This window comes from Brachyistius frenatus, unplaced genomic scaffold (assembly GCF_029030835.1).
Source record: "Brachyistius frenatus isolate BFR_SWC_R1_liver_20210118 unplaced genomic scaffold, ASM2903083v1 Contig_94, whole genome shotgun sequence".
Classification (NCBI taxonomy): Eukaryota; Metazoa; Chordata; class Actinopteri; family Embiotocidae; genus Brachyistius; species Brachyistius frenatus.
In genome coordinates, this window is record NW_027210693.1 from 374905 (window position 1) to 394327 (window position 19423).

The window sequence follows — 19423 nt, forward strand, 5'->3', positions numbered from 1 at the left end:
CAAAGGGGCAAATTAACAAATCAAAAATCTTAACTTGAATCAATTTCTATAAATGGAAAATGCAAGATATGATGATCATAATTGTTTTTAAAAAGTGCTTTAATCTGCAATATAACCAATCACATTTCAGACTTGTTTATTTAACGATATGATGAGAGAAATATAATATTATAGAGCTAATGATTGTTTCCCTGAATGCTAATTCAATAAAGATACAATCCAGTAAAAATGAACTTCAACACAGATTTGGATCCGGTTTCCATGAGATGCTGCTGCCTCTTTCATGATCTTTTGGAGACGGACATAAATGTTTGTTTTCTCATGATTGTTCAGCTAACCCTGGTTATTTTGCTAGGCTGGTTATTTGCTATAAGTGCCTTCGGTCCTCAAGGGGATGTTATTGTGACATGAAACACCGGGTCACACAGGAAACCATCCTCAGTTCAACTCTCTCAGGGTGTCCAAGTTACAGCATCTCCCACACACAAAAGCCACAACATACGTGACGCTAGAATGTAGTAAACTAGATACATACAATGAAAGTCAGACACAGTTTGGCATGCACGGGTACATTTTTCTGCACGGTTATTTAAAATAAAAACATGTAATACTTTCATGGTAGCATGCAAATACACTAAACCAGACGGTAAACGTTACATCTGCTAAATATCCACACGTTACCATGGTCAGCATGCTAATTCTGCATGTTAGTATTCAGACTCTCAGAGCCATAAGTACAGCAAGAGATGATGTTTTACCGGAGAACGTTCATTATATGAAATAAACAGGGAGGGCCTCTATCAACTGCTTCTGGATAAAAGCTGTAAAGCATTACAGTCATCTTTTTTTCAGTGCCTGTATCAAATAGTGGGACTGCACCACTATAACACCATGACTTCATGGTGTTATTGGATTGTTTCATCATCTCCTGTTTGAAACACCTGGTAACACTTTTCCTCAGAGCTGAGTATTACCTCATGATGATGTGACAAAATGTTATCACGGATGGTGTTATGTGACAAGAATTGATGAAACAGACATCGTGTCACTGGAAAGTTCAGTTTGTTTTGTGAAGTTGTTTCTGTCTCGCCATGAAAAACACACAACTAAAGAATTTAGAAAAGTGTAAATCCATTTATCACTGGCTCTCTGAAATGGAATTGAATTAAAATCATTCAAGAGAGCAGGAAGGTTTATTAGAAATCTGTGTAGCAGAAAATAAAGTATTAGGTCAGTAATATGGGATTTAGAAGGGAATTTTGTTGAGCGAAATGAGAAGTTAAAATACTCAGTTGTAATTCAGAGGACTGTCATTGGACATGAACGAACAAGCAAGAGCAGGTCAGACACAGCAATTAGATCTGCAGACAGCATTTGTGTGTTTATGTGTGTAGTCTGGCCACATTTGTGAAGATGTCCCACAAAACACAATTGTAAAAACAGACCACAGTAATACAAATTCTACATATTCTTATTTGTGTTTTATGTCAAACATTGTGCATATTGAATGGAAATATGGTGCCTGTTATGTGCATGTTAAAGAGTTGTGGATTTGTCTTCTTATGTTGATTTGTATTTAATATTTTACAGAAAGAAATGTTGCAAGGGCTTCAAGTTTGTTTTGGGCCAGTGCATTCCTGAAGGTAAGAAAAACAGTTCGCATGCATCTCTTGTGTTTTTGTAATTATTTTGGAAATCCTGCTCTTCATGCCCCAGAAGGGATTAAATCCTATGCAATGATACCTAATTTCACTTTTGCTTATTGCCTGTTTTGAATTTAAACAAGACTAGGTCACTGAGTTTATATGGCTGGACAGTGTATGAAACACCAGCCTGGTACTAACAGACCCAAATTCACTGCTGAGTATTTGGGTCTGGCTACACTCCATAGGGAATCATTTCCAGTCATTGCATCATACTGGGTGTAAACTTCGGGTTCATTTTGAAACGATTGGAGCAGCCTTTAACCAATCGAACAATTGACTTCAATGCCATTGTGCACTTAGTCACGGAGACTGGTCCCTGATTGGTCCACCCTTCATAGTAGCTGAGCAAACAATAATAATAATGCAAACAGGGTTTCCAGACTACAGGTGGTCTGTTTTCTTTAGTTCACACTAATGAAATACTTTATTTTTGTCTCCAGACTATGATGTTTGCGCTGACGCTCCGTGTGAGCAGCAGTGTACTGACCATTTTGGCCGAGTGGTGTGCACTTGTTACCCTGGTTACCGCTACGACCGCGAGCGCCACAGAAGCCGAGAGAAGCCCTACTGTCTGGGTGAGTGACCGGCCTCTGAAAACGATGTAACACCAAACAATTTAGTTTTCATGAGCTGAGAAAAAAAATTCCCTATTTTCAATGTGGTTACAGAACATTTCTCAAATATTCCAGTGGGTTTTGAAATTGTTTATTTAATTTAAGAATTAAAATACCTTGTAGTCAATAGATCACAAATTGAAAATACCTTAATGGTTAGTAATATTTTATTACTATTTTTAAATGTTATTGTATGTGCATGTTAAATGGAATCTAAGTGATTTCTGTTTCTTTTAACTTGGTTTATATCTCCTTTCTGTCATTTCAACATCTAGACATCGATGAATGTGCAGACAAAAACATGACTACCTGCTCCCACATCTGCATCAACGCTGTGGGGAGCTTCAGGTGTGAGTGTGAGAAAGGCTATTTCCTGGAAGAAGATGGGAAAACATGCACCAAGGGGGAGAGAGGTGAGAATCTTACTTTTACTGACGTTTTCTCTTTATTTAAGGGCACTTCTGACAGTGATGAGGAGCCGACTACACGCTGTTAACGGTGTGTGTGTGTGTGTGTGTGTGTGTGTGTGTGTGTGTGTGTGTGTGTGTGTGTGTGTGTGTGTGTGTGTGTGTGTGTGTGTGTGTGTGTGTGTGTGTGTGTGTGTGTGTGTGTGTGTGTGTGTGTGTGTGTGTGTGTGTGTGAGCGAAAAAGAAGAGGGGGGTTACTGCAAACACAGACACCTGGTAGCCATTAGACATCCCTGCCCCTTGTGCATGTCAGAACAATTCTTTCTCCCAAACATACTGCTGCCCCTGTGACTCCTGGTCTTCTCTGATTTGCTGAATGCATTTGAGGAAAACATCACAAATGGTCCTGGCAATAAAAAAAATAAAAAATGTATTTTTTTTTGCCCCAGATTCAGTTGCCAATGAAGCGGTGAAGGGGCTGCCGATTTGCTACTTCCTCCCATGAGTTTATCTTCCATTACCCACTATAACATGCCAGGAGAAGGTGGAGAGTGAGAGACTGTGGTGCATATAATCATGCTCCTGCTTTGTGTCCTGCTGCTTTGAAACCTAGTGGGGAAAATAGTGTCCAGACATTTTTCACCCATCCATTAAATATATGCATGTGTAGAGTCGGGCCCATTCTACCACTGACCTGAGACAAAACCAGGAGAGAGTCGTGAGGTCTGAGCTTTTCGGTGTTTTTTCCCTCTCTGGGATTGGGCAAGTTTATTGATTAAATGTCCGTGTTTTTATGTCGTTTCTGAACAAGTGCAGTCGAGTAAATGTGGAAGGAAAAGCAGGAGTAAAGGGATTTGAAGTTTAACTGAAGTGTCTGACTGTGAAGATATGTCTATTAAATTGTTAACTCAAGCAGAGAAGATAGCTCTTCCACTTTCTCAAGACCTTATTCATTTTATGAAATCACCTTTCTATGTCTAGTCAGTCACCCACAACACTTTGGTCTTGTAGTCTGTAAGCTAACACAGTTTTCAAAAGTCCATCTAACTTTCATCAAAGCAGCACAAAGCTCTACTCTGAGACCCAAATAATATTGTATTTTGATTGAAATGACAAAACTATTCAATTTATTCTAATGTTATATGAAGAAATTTCAGGTGACATGACAGTAATGGCAATTTTGTTTCTTTCTATGGGATCGCTTGAACATAATTTTGAATGTTTTAAGTAAAAGATTTTAAGCCTAATTTCCCCCAAACATGTAAAATCAATCTACTTATTTAGCCAGAACACTGATACTCCGTTTGTACTTTCTGCGGACAGTTTTGTGAGAGAAACGTTGTCCGTTCACTGATGTGACGTGAACATTTGTCCCGTTTCCCAGCAGTGCATCTCTTTGAGAAGTCCGATAATGTAATGAATGCTGGAACCTGCTCGGCCACGTGTGATGATTTCCACCAGATCAAGATGTCTGTCCTACAGCTTAAACAGAAGGTAAAGGTCACCACTACATTGTCTTTATCCTAAACCTATTCTTTTCTAGTGTGCTACGGTTGCCCACAGAAAGGATCCGTGAAGCATAAGACACTCTGTCTTGATCCAGCTGAATGTAAATATCACTGGTTGATCACTGCCTTAAAGTCTGGATGTTGCTCCAAGGAGCCCATAGCTGACATCATTACAGAAACAACAGCAGGCCGGTTTTCACAACTCTCTCTCGAGATACATTATAGAATTTTATTCCCTAATAAAGCAGTGACTGAAAAAACTTCCACTAGATTTCTGCAGTTCGATTTGTTCGTCCATAAGTGTGAATTGGTGGTATTTATGTAAAGCTCAGCAGTGGAGTTACATTTCCCTCTGTGTAATTGCAGGTGTCTGAACCTATGTGAGCACGAGTCTGTCAACAGTGGCACTCAACACCTTCCACTCTAACACATGATATATTGCTTCCAGCTGTGTGGTCTACATGCTCCTGGAGGTATTCTGTATGTATATACAATATACAGTGTGTGTGTGTGTGTGTGTGTGTGTGTGTGTGTGTGTGTGTGTGTGTGTGTGTGTGTGTGTGTGTGTGTGTGTGTGTGTGTGTGTGTGTGTGTGTGTGTGTGTGTGTGTGTGTGTGTGTGTGTGTGTGTGTGTGTACATATATACACATGCATATATAGATATACATAAACACACATAGATGGATGGATGGATGGATGGATGGATGGATGGATGGATGGATGGATGGATGGATGGATGGATGGATGGATGGATGGATGGATGGATGGATGGATAGATAGATAGATAGATAGATAGATAGATAGATAGATAGATAGATAGATAGATAGATAGATAGATAGATAGATAGATAGATAGATAGACAGACAGACAGACAGACAGACAGACAGACAGACAGACAGACAGACAGACAGACAGACAGACAGACAGACAGATAGATAGATAGATAGGTATCCCCAGTGTATCACAGTAGGGTTAGTTTAAGAAATAAGGACTCCCCCTCAGTTCAAACACCTGTTCTCAAGGTCACAGGCTACAGTCTTGCATAATTTGTACTGATCAGCAGGTGAACTGCGACCTCGCTCAGTGTGTTTGTCTGTGTGTGGACATATGCGTCTACGTCTTACATGAATACTGATCGGTAGGAATTCGCAACATAGCGAGGTCTTTTGCGTGTTTCCCATTAGGATTACCAGATCCACATGATGTTGTACAGAGATCAAAGATAACTTTTTTCCAAAGATGCCACTTAGCATAGAGAGCAGGAACTCTCCTGGTCATGTTGAATAATGCAGAGGGGTTGCCTGGCCTTCCATCTGGCCAGGTTAGTGCTCAGAGTGCGGTGCAGATAGATGATCAGCTTTCATCTTTGGCCGGGGATATCATTGTAACATAATCTTCCTTGATGTTGGCCCTGTGTGCAATTTCCCTGTCTTGTTTGACAGCGCAGACCTTAATAAATCATTGTATGCGAAACCATCTGAGGAACCAAACGATGAAATCGTACAATTACTAATTTGGATGTTTTATATCACTTTCAAAGGAAATGAAAAAGAATTGATCTTCATGGGAGATGTGTTTCTGCTGGCTATTTGGTTTGTCAATCACATTTTGTTTGTAATGCCTTTTTAAGATGTCCGTGCTGTCAAACAGTGCTGAAGTCCCTGAACAGATGACCAGTGAGAAAATCCTGACATCAACTATGTTTTTACCAGGGCCTCCAGGTTCTCCTGGACCTCCAGGTAAGCAAAAAATAATAATAGAACCACTCTGCTCACTAAAAATATGTCATCTACTCTCAAGAATCTATTAATCTATTGTTTTTCTGTGATTACTCAAGTTGTCTTTAGTCCACTAATATCAGTCTGCATTCAATTTAGGAGATCCAGGACCAGAGGGGCCTCCGGGATTTATAGGACTGTTGGGGCCCCCTGGCCTGCCAGGTCCCAGGGGCTTGATGGGACCCATTGGACCCACACCAGACCTGTACCACATCAAGCGGGGCCCTCGAGGACCTGTGGTCAGTTAATACACGTGTTCCTCCCAGATAAAGTCGATACCTTTCCTTTGTATTTTAATTTGTCGTATTCTTCATGTAGGATTTTTATGTTTCTTTTGCTGTGTCCTGAATGTGACCTCTAATTATTAGAACAATTTGATATACAGTGCAGCACTCTTCCACCATTATCTTTGCCTGTGATTATTTTTGGATTCAGGTCCACAGCTCTGCTTTGTGTCACAGCGCAGAATGGCTAAATCACTATGGAAAGCAGTAAAACCTGTAAAGTCTCTTTTTATGTTGGTCTATGCTGTAGATTTTATGAGGGTCCTGTTTTTGTTTTTTTACCAAAATTATTCAGATAATTTAGTAATCCAGCATCGTGAGACAGGCCCCCCGAGAGGCACAAAATACAGCCCATCACGCAGCCTCTTAAAGAGCCGGAGCACTGCTAGGTGAAAAAGGATGACACATGGCAACGGCAATAACAACAGAGAGGACTGAACCCATTTACAGCTTTAGTTGTTTTCTTTGGCGTGCTGTGATTCTGTGAAGCGCTCGGTCTTGCCTGCGTGTGTGAACCCTCCGTGGTGAAGTGTGGGATCTGAGTCAAGAATGTGTAGGATGTGGCCATCGAGACGTATTTCTACTTTTTAAAGCTTGTGTGTTTCTGCAACCTTGTTATTGATAAATCAGCCTATCAACACCTGCATTCAGTCATATCTCGAGCTGCATTAAGTCAAACCAAGCTCAGCGTGTGTGCGTTTGACATTTGGATGCGTGTTTTAATTCACAACGCTTTATATTCGCGACTTGTTAACACGTTTAATCAGTGCACATGCTGGTGAGGTCTGACTAACAGGGTGTTGTCCTCACTTCGCACAAAAAACGAATTACATTCTGAGCACAGTTATGAGGTTTGGCCGCACAGTCACATGTGCCGACTGCATGTCAGGGTTTCACAGATGATGAATGTGTGACTCAGAGGCTTTGTACTGATCTGAATATTGGCGCTGCTCCTGATACAATGTCTTCACACTTCTTTAGAGATAATTATCTCAAGAAAGAGATCAAAGCACTCTCAATCATCGATCTGAAGTCACTCAGAAAGGGCCCAGAGGCAGACACGAAGTTTATCTCAGTTCATCTCTCTGTGTGGAGTACGATGGAGATGACAGTTATGTATTTAGAAATAGTTTGAATGAATTGTTTTTCTTTGAAAATATAGAATCATTTTTTTGGGGGAGGTCTGGAAACATCATCAAGTCGGTTGTGTCTTGGCAAGCTAACACAGATATACAGCTAATTTGTTTGTCTTTGGACTGTGAAAGAACGGACTGAAATATGCTTCAAAAATTTTATATATATAAACCACATTTTTTTATTCAACAGGGGCCTCCGGGAGCACAAGGAAAAGATGGCCTAAAGGTGGGGTCAGATGCTGTTTTGTCACCTAATATTGTATTATTTTTATAATATAACTCTCCTGTAAGAGGTGACTACTCCAGACAAAAGTCTGTTAAGCAAAGTGCCTCTGAGGCAGCAGGAGTTTAACTCGGCTTAGTGCTTCCTGTCTTAAAGGAAAGAGACCTAAAGCTGCTGCAGAAAGTATGAAAGAACCAGCTAGATAGATTTGCCAAAACCATATCTGTCAAAAGATATTTCTCAACACCTCCAGATTTGTACAGGAGGAAAAGCACAATGCAGGTGCCAGGATCCTCACAAATCCTCTGGGCAGAGGACATCGCCCCCGCAGATTACAAGATTTCTGAACCGCAAGTTACTACAAGTAGAGAGAGCAGAACCGATGAGCCAAATGGCAGTTTTGCACAGCTTTATGTAAAATGTAAACACAAGCTTTGCATTGTTGTCTAGTGCATCTGCATCTGCAGCCATGGATAGGTCTGAATTATCGTACATTCTAATCTCTGGATTACAACATTTCATCAGAAGATCCCTGTTTGTTTTGAGCGAGGTCATCTATATTGATCGTGATTGATCATCACCAGCAAAGACATTTCTCCAGCATCCTGATGCAGAATTGATCCACTTCACAAGGCCTTCACCATAGCTAGAATGTTAAGTGGCAACCCTCTAAATTCCTCCTGGCCAGCAGGGTGAAGACTCGGGATGTCTGTGGGGTGTGACGTTTGTCTGGAAGATCACATGGATTTTGTGATTGGCTGACGGGAGGCGGTAATCATATTTCAAAGGGCTAAGTGCAATGTTTTTCTCTGCTTTGCCTCCCTGGGAAGACAAAGTGTTAAAAAGGAGGTTCCAGCAGACGTTGAAGTCTCAGATTAACGAGGCACAATGCAGAATCCATCCTGATTACAGTGAGATTTGTTTTGACATTTTTGACATTTTTTTGCATTAAACCAGATTTGTCCGTAACTTCTCTCTCATTTCTGTGATGTTCGAAGGCAGGAAATCAGAAAGCAGTCAAGGAAAACCTCTCTGTGGTTTGCAGGTGCTCATCAGATTTTTGCAGAGTTTGACAACGGTCCACCCTCATTCAGACGGGAAGCACTCTGAGACCGTGGCATTTGGTACAAATTTTAACCATGAAGCGAAAGCCTATTGAAATTTAAAGTCAACTTCCTGTCAATATTTGACTTGACCCCCTCACCCCCATCTCCCCCCCGCCTGTGATAAGCGCAGCAGGTCGGAGGTGCAGTGTGTGAGGTAAAGCCTCTTTAATGTGAAGCTGAAGCTTTCTGATCCAGCTGGATGTCAGAATCACTTAAAGGGTACAAAAGCTTATCAAGTGATATTGGATCTTCCACTCGTACCACCGTTTGCTTACCTTGTGTTGAACGTATGGAACCACTTTGGTGCGCCTGCCATATTGAGACAGCACCTTTGGTATCCTCTCAGTACAGCTGGGGTGTTTGTGTGGATAGATTGGAGGGTGATGGTAATCTGTCTCTCCGAGTAACAAATCCAAACCATCTGCCAAAACACTCACAGCCCCAGCGTGACCCTGAGCCTGGCTAACAAGTAGTAAAATCAACGTGTATGTGCTACTGTAAATCAACAGGCTGCCATGATACTTAACAGTCAAGCTGTTCCTTTGTAGAATAGATCTACATTTTAGGATATAAACTTCTTCGCTGAAGCTATAGCTGGGATTCGTTCAGCTTAACTCATCACAGACACATTGGATGCAAGGAAAACAGCGAATGTTCAGAAATATGTCGACCGGTACTGCTAATGTTTTGATTCAACCACAACTTGTGGTTTCACAGGGAGTTACTGAATGTCCTGGTTCTATTTCACTTTGGCAGAGTGACTGGCTCATAACATATACAGCATTTGTGTTCTCAGCCTTTGGGTGGTGTCAAGCTTAAATAACTGAGTCATCTTTAGAGGTGACGTATATTAATTTTTTTTACTTTACAGAGACATAAATTTGCTGTTTCCCCCTGATTCCAGTCTTTTTGCTAAGCTAAAGCAAAAGCTAATCACCTTCCAGCTCCAGCTCCAGCTCCGTACTTAACACAGACATTAAGCTGGTATTGTTCTCTCTGCAAGAAAGTAAATAAGCCAGTATCCAACAAAATCAAGTAATTCCATGAATTGACGGAGGTAATACCACAGAACAGAATCAGATATTAATCTCTATCAGGTTTCCTTCAAATGATGTGCTCTCTTTTTTCCCTTTTTGGACCACAAAGTGTTTGTCCTTGCTCCTGAACTCAATTCTCTCTCCATTCCTTGAGCTCTTTGAAAAAGTTCCCAAAGCAGAAAATTATGAATTCCTCTCATGCCCCTCCCCACACACACACACACACACACACACACACACACACACACACACACACACACACACACACACACACACACACACACACACACACACTGTAATTCATCTTAACTAAATATTTGTTTTGTTTCCTCAGGGGGATAGAGGAGCTACCGGGCTTGTTGGACCACCAGTAAGACTACGACTATCTACACTGATGCTGCATTATTGTAACTTGTAGTTATTGTCCAGAACTATACATTATTTAAACTAAAGCATCGCTAAAAAAAAAAAAAAAAACAGGCCACAGTGTACTGTGGACACCAAACGACACAGTTAATGATGCTGTCATGCAAACTAAATCGTATCTCACACAACGTAAGCATTATCTAAACAATAATGGAGCTAACGTGAACAAATCATGAAGCAAAGTGGCCGGTGACCAGTTCAGTGATTAGCTGCATCCCTGCTGGGATGAACTCCTGTATGGCTACTGAGTCAAAATAGAGATGATATGGAAAAAAAAAAAGAAGAAGAATCTGAATTATATTTTCATTAATAATCAGTAAATATTTGTGTAATTTTTCTTTGTGTCACACTCGACCCTCAGGGCCCTCCAGGCTCCTTTGATTTCCTGCTTCTGCTGATGGCCGACATCCGTAACGACATCGCTGACCTACAGACCAAAGTGTACGGTCGACCGATACACTCTCCAGAGGAGGACTTTCCTGCGGTCGCCGGCAGCTGGAGAGACAACCAGGACAGTCTGGATACAGGCTCAGGTGAGGACTATAAGGAAGCTCCACTTCGAACAGGCGGAGGGTCCAAGAGGAACCGGAAGAGGAAACCAGCCCGAGACAGAACGGACTGAGCGACTGAACTGTGTGACAAGGAGGGTTTAAATACTTTATGTCAGGTGTAAATATTGAAGTGCTTTGCTTTTTTTTATTTAACTGTTGTTTTTTTTAAGTATGCTGTTTGATCACAGATGTTTATTTTTGTATGATATACAGGATTATGTGACTATTTTTTAACAAAAATGAGAAGACTGTGCCAATGCATGTTTTTTTTTTTTTTTAATAAATTGTATATTTTCAGAAACATATTGCTACTTCACGCCACATTAAACAAGTCTCTCATGAAAGCAGTTTTTTTCTCATTAATACACGACAACTGCAATATTGTTTTTTACGTGAGTTGTATAAGAAAGTGTTAAAACAACAAATCAATCAACATTATAGTTCTTAAATTCACGAGAAGAAAAGAAGCATGAATGTTGAATTGGGGGGTTTTAAACTTAGTGGTATAAATCGAGTGCATTTTGTCCTCATCTCTAACACACCACACTGTAGTTTTCAGTTGCCATGGCAGCAAAGTCAAATTTAAATAGCAATGCATTTCTGCCTGAATTTATTATTTTAAATTAATTAATTGTTTAAAATGTCAAAAAATAGTGAAGAATGTCCAGTTCTTTTTAAAGCCACATGTGTGGTGACATCTTCACGCCTTGTTTCGTCTGAACCAAAAATCCAAAACCTAAAGACACTCAGTTTACTAATATACGTGACAAAGATAAACAGCAAATTAAGAAGGTCACATCTGAGAATGTGTTGCTTTTATCATTATTTTTGCTTTTTGGTAGCTGTTTATCTTTCTGTCTAATTTATTAGGAAATAGTTTTAGCTCAAGTAGTTTGAGGAGTTGTCAAACTTTAAATACAGTTGACATTATTTGTGCAAAAACTAATGTATTGTTACAAGACGGAGAAAGACCCAAGTGCACGACACTGAGGCAGTAAGTTGTGGCTAGGCGAGTTTTATCCATTAAAAAAATAGAAAATAAGTCATTTCAACTAAAACATAGGGAGGCAGGAGCAGAATTCAAAAATAAAAGTCCAAAAACACAAACTTAAATAAACAGATCTACAGCGACACAACTACCTGAGAGGACAATAAGACTCAGGTGGGCCTGGAAACCGTCGGGAAGAATAAAGTATCACAGAAATTAAAGCATGCATGGAAATTAAAGGTGGAGGATTCCAAAATAAAACAAATGATTGCAGGCAAAAAGCGAAGGGGGTGACATGTGTGTAAATTATTGCATATCTTTACATACTTAATGCCAAGTGCAACACACACAGAACCTGACTAATTTCTCTCGTCACTCATGCCTGGTCATAATATGATTTATGTTGATGTTATGATGAGAGGTGGAAAGCTGTTAAAAATTAAGAGTATTAATTGTTGCAGAATGTTTGTTTCATACAATTAATTACCTGGTAAGTTCATGATTATTTTAAATTCTGCACAGTAAAACTCAGACCACCTGCTTCTCTGCATGCAGCCAACTGTGTGAATGATAGCTGACTGAATTTGTAACATGTTTTCTTTCTGTTTTCCACCAGAGGGAGATGTTCTCACAGTCAAAAGTCCAAAGCACTGACATTTACAAATTTTCGAACATACAATATGTTCCAACTTCTGTATCGCATAAACAGGCAGAGGTTAAAAAAAAAAAAAAAAATTGTCATTTTACAGTTCATCTTGCAGTTTGTCATGTTTTTTTTCACACAGAATAAAATGCATCTAGTTTTTATCTTTAATTTTATGTTTGAAAATTAAACAATAGCTTAAAAAGCATATTTGACTCTAAATAAATCTTTCTCGACATGATTAATCTGACATCACTGAGATTATACAGTGTAATGTTACTTTTTTTGTTGCCATCATCCACAGTAATCTCACTTTGGCATGCGCCACTTGAGAATAAAACAATTTATGAAGTCATAATGTTGCTGGAACACTGAACTTGTGTTGCCTGCTTAAAGTGAGACTGAGGTTTTGGACGCGATATACTTTTCTTAAGACTTAAACTCTGTAGTTTCACCCTTCTTTGTTTGTCTGTGTCTGTTACTGAAAACTTACATTGATCTCACTTTGTCTTTATTTGGAAGAAGAGAAGTTGCAGATGTATTATTGGAGGGCTTTTTTTTTATGACTTAGAAGACCACGCAGTCAAATTCAATGCACACTGCTAGAGTCTCCTTTACTTTAATGTTGCTGTCTTTTTACAATCACGACAGACTAAAGTGGACCATCAAATCTGTCAGGTGAGCACGAGAACTGTTATTGTGTTTTAGAATGGGATTTACAGATTATGCCTATTAATTATAAGCTTTCAACAGGAGGAGCTTGTTTATTATTTTTTTGAGTGTAACAAATGACAGCTTTAGTTTGTTGGTGTTTTGTTGTATTATAGGGCTATTGTAATTTCAAAATAAAATCTGGGTTATTCATTTTTTCCATGATACAAAAAAGTTCCAACTACTTTCAAACAAAAGTCTTTTCTGTCATTCAATGGTTCCCCTGAGTCGCTGTCTCTCTGTGGGTATCAAACCTGATTATACCCTGTAATTCAATTAATTGCCGAATGGGTCAGTTGGACCAAAACATACCAACATAGCTACAGTTTAACTTCAGAAAGCAAGCCTCAGGAAATTCTTGAAATTTGTAGTTCCTGTGCTTTTTTACATCAATATTTTCTTTTAATGTAATTTGATTTCTTTTAACTTTTTCCCAGCCTGTATTAACCAGTTAATATGAATTTGTTTTAATCAAAAGAGGGACTGGCTAACCAAAACCTTATTATCCGCAAATTGAAAAATGGAGGTGCTTTCTGTGATAAAACATTTTCTATTAATGATTAATGTTTTTCCTATTAATGGTAAAAACTGTAGTACAGTGCAGCTGCCTCCAGTGCCCTTCGAGGTCCACTAGGTGGCAGTCATTTCTCAGCCATACACAGTTTCTGCTATGTGGTTACAGCCCTGTGAGTGATGGACTGCACACAGTGTTCACTGAACTCATTAAACTTTGCAGTGTGATTCGCAGAGAAGCACAAGGACAATCAAAACACAATTATGAAAAAAGCTTTGTGGGAATGTTCACCCAGCATGGGTAATGTGTGTTTTCTTGTTTATTTTAGGACTCTATGACATTTGATGGTGTTACGCAATAATAGTCCATCAAAGATTGACCTGTCTCTGCCAGAGTAATTAGTTTTACTAGTTTGTTCCTGGAAGCAAATCAATCATCTGAATTGAATCCTTTTATATTATTTGCAGTCAAATAAAATTCAGTCTTTGTCGCAGTCTAAAATTAAACTATGATTGTGTCATTCACTAAATACAAAACCAGATTAGTTAATTTTGCCAGTACAAGTCTGGTGTGACATCAAAACAGTCTAACGCCATCTTAATTAAACATTACATCATTGTTTACATGTTATGAGCTTATTTTCAGAGAACAGAAGATGTCACAATTTGCATTTGATTAAAGACGGGCCGATATTAAAGTCCTGTGAACTTTCTTTTAACAAGCTGGGGTCATCTCGCCCAGAGAAACACACACACACACAAAAAAACGTGGCAATATATTTCTCCAAAAATACCATCTGGAAATAATTAATCACCATCATAAGGACAAGGCTTTAAAAGATTTCAAATATTTACTGAAGTGGGCCCTTGTTCCTAATTATATCTCCCTGCTCGTCCCCCTCATTATTTAGAACTACCCACGAAAAGATGCACCGCTGAATGGGAACACACACACACAGACCACCCCTCCAAAGAAAATGTTTAATAGCAAATGAATGAAGGAGTTACTGTGCTGCAATAAAGGCCTTAATGAGGTAATTTTATTAGTAGCGGCTGCCCAGAACTGTTGGGAGACAGATGGAAGAAACAAACAGAGAGGCAGCATAGAGAAAATTAGTGTTACCCAATTCATTAATTAATGCATTAGCGTGGGCAGCAAATTAACTGCCCCAAAAAATCTTCTATTCATTGAAGATTATGAAGAAAAAAATACATTGTTGCCTTTCAACGTAATTACAAGACAGTGCAAATTCAATTCTAATGAGGCGAAAGGCACCCCCTTAACATACATCCCTTCTTCCCCCGTCTAAAAGGGCTTGCTCTTGTTGAGGCCTAAGTTTAAGGAAGTATTGAGAGTGAAGGAGACAATAATGAGAGATCGGCCTAGGCCTGAGTGCCTCACATGCTGCAAACAGGTAGAGAGGATTGAATGGCTCTCTTTCTGGGACTCCTGGGGGGCCTGTCTTCCCAGCACAACAACACTTGGCCCTGAGAAAAGGGGTCCGCTGAGGAGCCTGGAGAGTGAATGGACCTGTGCCGCAGTGGGCCAAACTGAATGGCCACAAGTTCTTCAGTGATTAAATGCTATGTTGTGCCGGCCCGGGTTCCACACATGTACACAAACACACACACACACACACACACACACACACACACACACACACACACACACACACACACACACACACACACACACACACACACACACACACACACACACACACACACACACACACACACCTATGCACAGCCACACAAAAACACACATGGACAGCCCTCACCCTTCCACCTCTCCCTCTCATTGAGTTATCTTTACTCAGGCTTTGTCTCCTCTAATTGGAGCTGATGAGTGACTAATTGGTAGCTTTTTTACAACACCCAGTACTTAAGCGATGGCAGGCCGAGGGAGGCAGCATGAGCGGAGTTAATGAGAGGCTTTGGACAAATAAAAGCTTTAAAATGGGCCTGTTTCACAGAATGGGAGAAAAGGAAAGTTGAGGATATCTTTTGTGTCCTCCACATCTTTCACTTATGTGCAGGTATCTAAAAAAGAAGAGGGAGTTGTGGAGGGCACACAGTGGTGGCTGAAACGTTGAGCACTTGTGCGCATAAAGGGATCTGTTCTGTATTGTTTGGGGCCCATCGTTTAGTGTGTCTGTTAATAATGAGAGAGGGCTGCTCCTCAAATGAATGTGGCAAAGTCCTTAGTGGACAATAAGTGCCCTCTCTTCCCCCGGACCACATTGGACCGAGCTGAAGCAATCCGAAATAAAGGTTTAGTCCTTCTGCATTGTTCAGGGTGAGTATGTGACCTATGTGCACAGAATTGAGCCAACAAATAATACAGCAGCAAAGCCAGTCTATACAGCTCTGATGTGGAATAAGCATGAATCATTGAAGATTGAATGACCATGAATCAAATTAAAAATCGAGTTTTAAGCATCATAAACATGGCTTCTGTGTCTCGTGTGGATTGCATGTCCATCATGTGTGACATTACAGGTATATCATGTGAAAATCAAGCTCGCTGGACGGTAATTTAAATCTCGTTCTCCAGTCCTTTAAGAAGAGTTAGAGATTTACAACATGGTGGTAAAACATAAGAGCATGGTGGGTTCAACCCCAGGACATTTCCTCATGCTGTCTTCTAGCAGTTCATGTGTTAATAGACAGCTTTGTGCTTTTCAGGTATGAATAAACACCACGAAGTAATAGGCTTCATTTAACTAAGCCTTGGCATCACACCAGGAGGTGACAAGCCACTCTCCCTTTCCGTGGGTTATACAAACGTCTTTAGATGCCCAGATCCCCGCGGGACACAACATCAGCTATTTGTTTTATCTGTTAGGGCCAGTTCAGGACTCTCCATGTCCACTTATCAAGATGTTGGCCGACGATTCACAGAGTACCAGGAAGTGAGGTAGAAAATGTTAAACTATGACGTTCAACGGTCTGAACTGGGTAAGAAATGAGCAGAAAGTATCACCTTCACGCCAACAGCAGAGGCTCCGGTAAAGACAGTAACACTGCAAAGCCCAGGATTACATGTACTACAGCATTGTATAATTCACTGGCCAAATATTTGTGCTGACTCATGTGATAGGCCATTCACAGTTTCAGTGACCCATTAACATCCTACAGGTTCCCATTGTCCACTTCTAAATGGATCTATTAGCATTGCTATTGTTATTCAAATCCTACATTTTCCCACAAAGAGTGTGGTTTAACTCTCTAATGAGGACTTCCTCAGACAAAGGACACAGGCCTCTATTTTTTCTGCTCCCTAAATCCACTAGAACCTGTTAGATTTCAAGAGATTGAATCTAATTTATAATTTATGCTCTTCATTTCTAATGGGATTTCTGACGTGTTCACCTGTTTGGCGGATGTTTTAGTGGTTTGTTGTCAGACTTTGTTTTCCTATTTTATTCTGTCATTATTTACTAAATCTACTTGTTGATGCACCACCATAATATTTCAATAAAGGTCATTAAGATATTTTTTCTAATAAATTACCATTATTACATGATTATTTTTTTCCGTGCTGCATGAAGCACTCTGACAAAGAAATGTCAGCATATTCTATGTATGTCTAACCAACCTGTTGAAAACACTACATGGAACCAGTTTGACAAAGATTCAACATTCCTGTCATAGAATGGAAGGAAAATAATTCACCTTATTATCTTTTTTTATAGAGCTAAATTACCTCCATTATCAAAGTAGTAGTTTTTGTTATTGTCATTCATCTTAATCGATTGTGAATTCAACAGATTGCCTTTGTACAAGCTACTTGTGACGAGACAACAGATGTGTAAAACACCATATGCAAAAAACTCTTACTGTGTGCTGCTCTTCCATCCCGTGAGTGTCATCCATCTTCAGCCTGCAACACCAGAGGAAATGTAGCTTTAAATCATGTGGATTATCATGCTTTCAATGTCTTTTTGATTGTTTTAATGTAAAAATGACACTTTTTATATGCCATTAAGAAAGCAACCAAAGTACCATGAAACAGGAGGGGAGTGCTCACTTTATCGAAAAGAAACTGGCGGTGCCTCCAGTGTTGTGACAAGTGGAACCGAAAGGGGGAAAAAAAGCAGAACATGTTGCATGACTGCACACTTTGCATGTAAACATCGTCCCATGTGCAGTTTAGCGCTTGTCATTTGCTGATCATTTGCCCGAAGAGTCAAAATCCCCAGATTAGTGTCACCACAATAGTTTGTTTTGTTGTGGGGTTCGTTCGTGAACCCGTAATCACCGGCCCTCACAGTGATGCTGCACCTCCGGGAGCAACAGGAGGACGCCGGTGAAAGTAAATACGAAGCGAATAGCAGGTAATTGTGTCACCTCCCATCTCCCACTGAGGCTTTCAGACTGCAGTGAAAGCTCTTGCAGCCGGCACGACTATGTCACCTAACCTTTCACTGACCTTTGCAGAATCACAAGGATCCAGAACAACACAGGCAACACACTCACTTTTACATCGCTTAGAGGTTTGCTGCTTGTTACATTGTGGGTCTTCACCTGCTTATTCTATTTCTTTGTGTTGGTTTCCCATAAACACAATTTATACCGGCTTCTTGAGGCCGACAGCAATATGAGCATTTTAAGATTAAAACTGTCATTGCGGTACATCAGGGGATATTTTTTTGTCTCAACATAAACACAAAACATGACTGATCCTTCTGTTAAAGAGTGCTTAAATTCACACAATTAAAGAATTGTGATCACAAAGTAATAACATGTATTTTCCCACAAAAACAAAACTTGCTGACTATGTAATGTGTGACACAGCAAACATACAGTATGTTTGGCTTTTATATACTGCAGTTTCTAATTATTACCCAGGTGTCTCAGCACCTGGACTCTGGCCTGTGCACTCGGGTCTTGGTCCAATTCGCATAACACTGGATGCACAAGGTTATAAATTAGACACTAATTCGCCTTATAATTCTTCTTATTAGTATAGTCAGCATTATTCTCATTAATATAAGTATTATCATTAGTATTACCATGAGCAATGCCATTAGGCTACTACCATAAGCCTTTTATTTATATGTTAGCATATTACATAAGTTCAATAGTTATTATTATTTGCTTTTAGTATTAGTGTTAGCATTAGATTAGCGTTGCATTAGAATATTTTATTTAGTATGAGCATTTATATTCGTATGAGCATTAGCATTAGCGCTGGAGGAGGAGGGACTACTTACAATATACAGTATATTAACTGAACATATTTGACAGAAAATGACATCAGTTGAAAGTACATTTTGGCTGGTTTAATTACTTCCATCATGTTCAGACAAGCACATTTTGAAGACCACTGCGTTTGGCCACATGGAGGGACACCTCTGCATGCAAAGGTCGAATCAGTGACCCCCAGAACAAAACGCAGGAATTACAGCCTTACAGACCCACCATCTTCCACTTTCTGTGTTCGATACTTGCACAGTACACACAGCACTACATGGCAGCTTCATTATTTGCACACAATCAGTGATCCTATGTGCAGGAATACGACTCTGGTCCCAAGTTTTCTGTATTTGTTTCCAGAAATCGTATTAAAAATAACTTTCTTTAGTAATATGCAATATGTGAGCATAAAGAAAGTTTATATCGTTCCTGGTTTACAGACCCAGGGCTGAACAGACCAGCAAATAGTTTAGCATTTACGAAAGATTTTGAGTGCAGGGTTTTTACTTGTAAACAAACAGATCCTTTTTTGTTGTTGACATTCATCATTTTTACTGTTCATTTCCAAAAACCTTTTAAACAATAATTT

At 39.7% G+C, this 19423-nt stretch overlaps 1 protein-coding gene and 1 long non-coding RNA gene across 4 annotated transcripts in view; one reads left to right on the forward strand and one right to left on the reverse strand.

Moving 5' to 3' along the window:
• ccbe1 (collagen and calcium binding EGF domains 1) overlaps window positions 1-11115 on the forward strand; it is a 31425-nt gene extending 20310 nt beyond the window's left edge. The window contains exons 3-11 of one of the 2 annotated variants that reach the window (XM_069710837.1): window positions 1591-1643; window positions 2147-2281; window positions 2596-2733; window positions 4112-4221; window positions 5867-5975; window positions 6114-6253; window positions 7625-7660; window positions 10135-10170; window positions 10588-11115. In XM_069710837.1, coding sequence (XP_069566938.1) covers window positions 1591-1643; window positions 2147-2281; window positions 2596-2733; window positions 4112-4221; window positions 5867-5975; window positions 6114-6253; window positions 7625-7660; window positions 10135-10170; window positions 10588-10848 — 1018 coding nt within the window. In that variant the 3' untranslated portion in view covers window positions 10849-11115. The remainder of the gene's footprint in view (window positions 1-1590; window positions 1644-2146; window positions 2282-2595; window positions 2734-4111; window positions 4222-5866; window positions 5976-6113; window positions 6254-7624; window positions 7661-10134; window positions 10171-10587) is intronic. The other variant, XM_069710839.1, reaches the window with a different exon arrangement.
• Window positions 1-19423, reverse strand: part of LOC138628050 (uncharacterized) — a 57668-nt gene that overhangs the window by 36720 nt on the left and 1525 nt on the right. The window contains exons 1-2 of one of the 2 annotated variants that reach the window (XR_011311438.1): window positions 17666-17708; window positions 17476-17518 (exon numbers count right to left, since the gene is read on the reverse strand). This is a non-coding gene — a long non-coding RNA (uncharacterized lncRNA). Of the gene's footprint in view, window positions 1-17475; window positions 17519-17665; window positions 17709-19423 lie in introns of those variants that run through there. The other variant, XR_011311439.1, reaches the window with a different exon arrangement.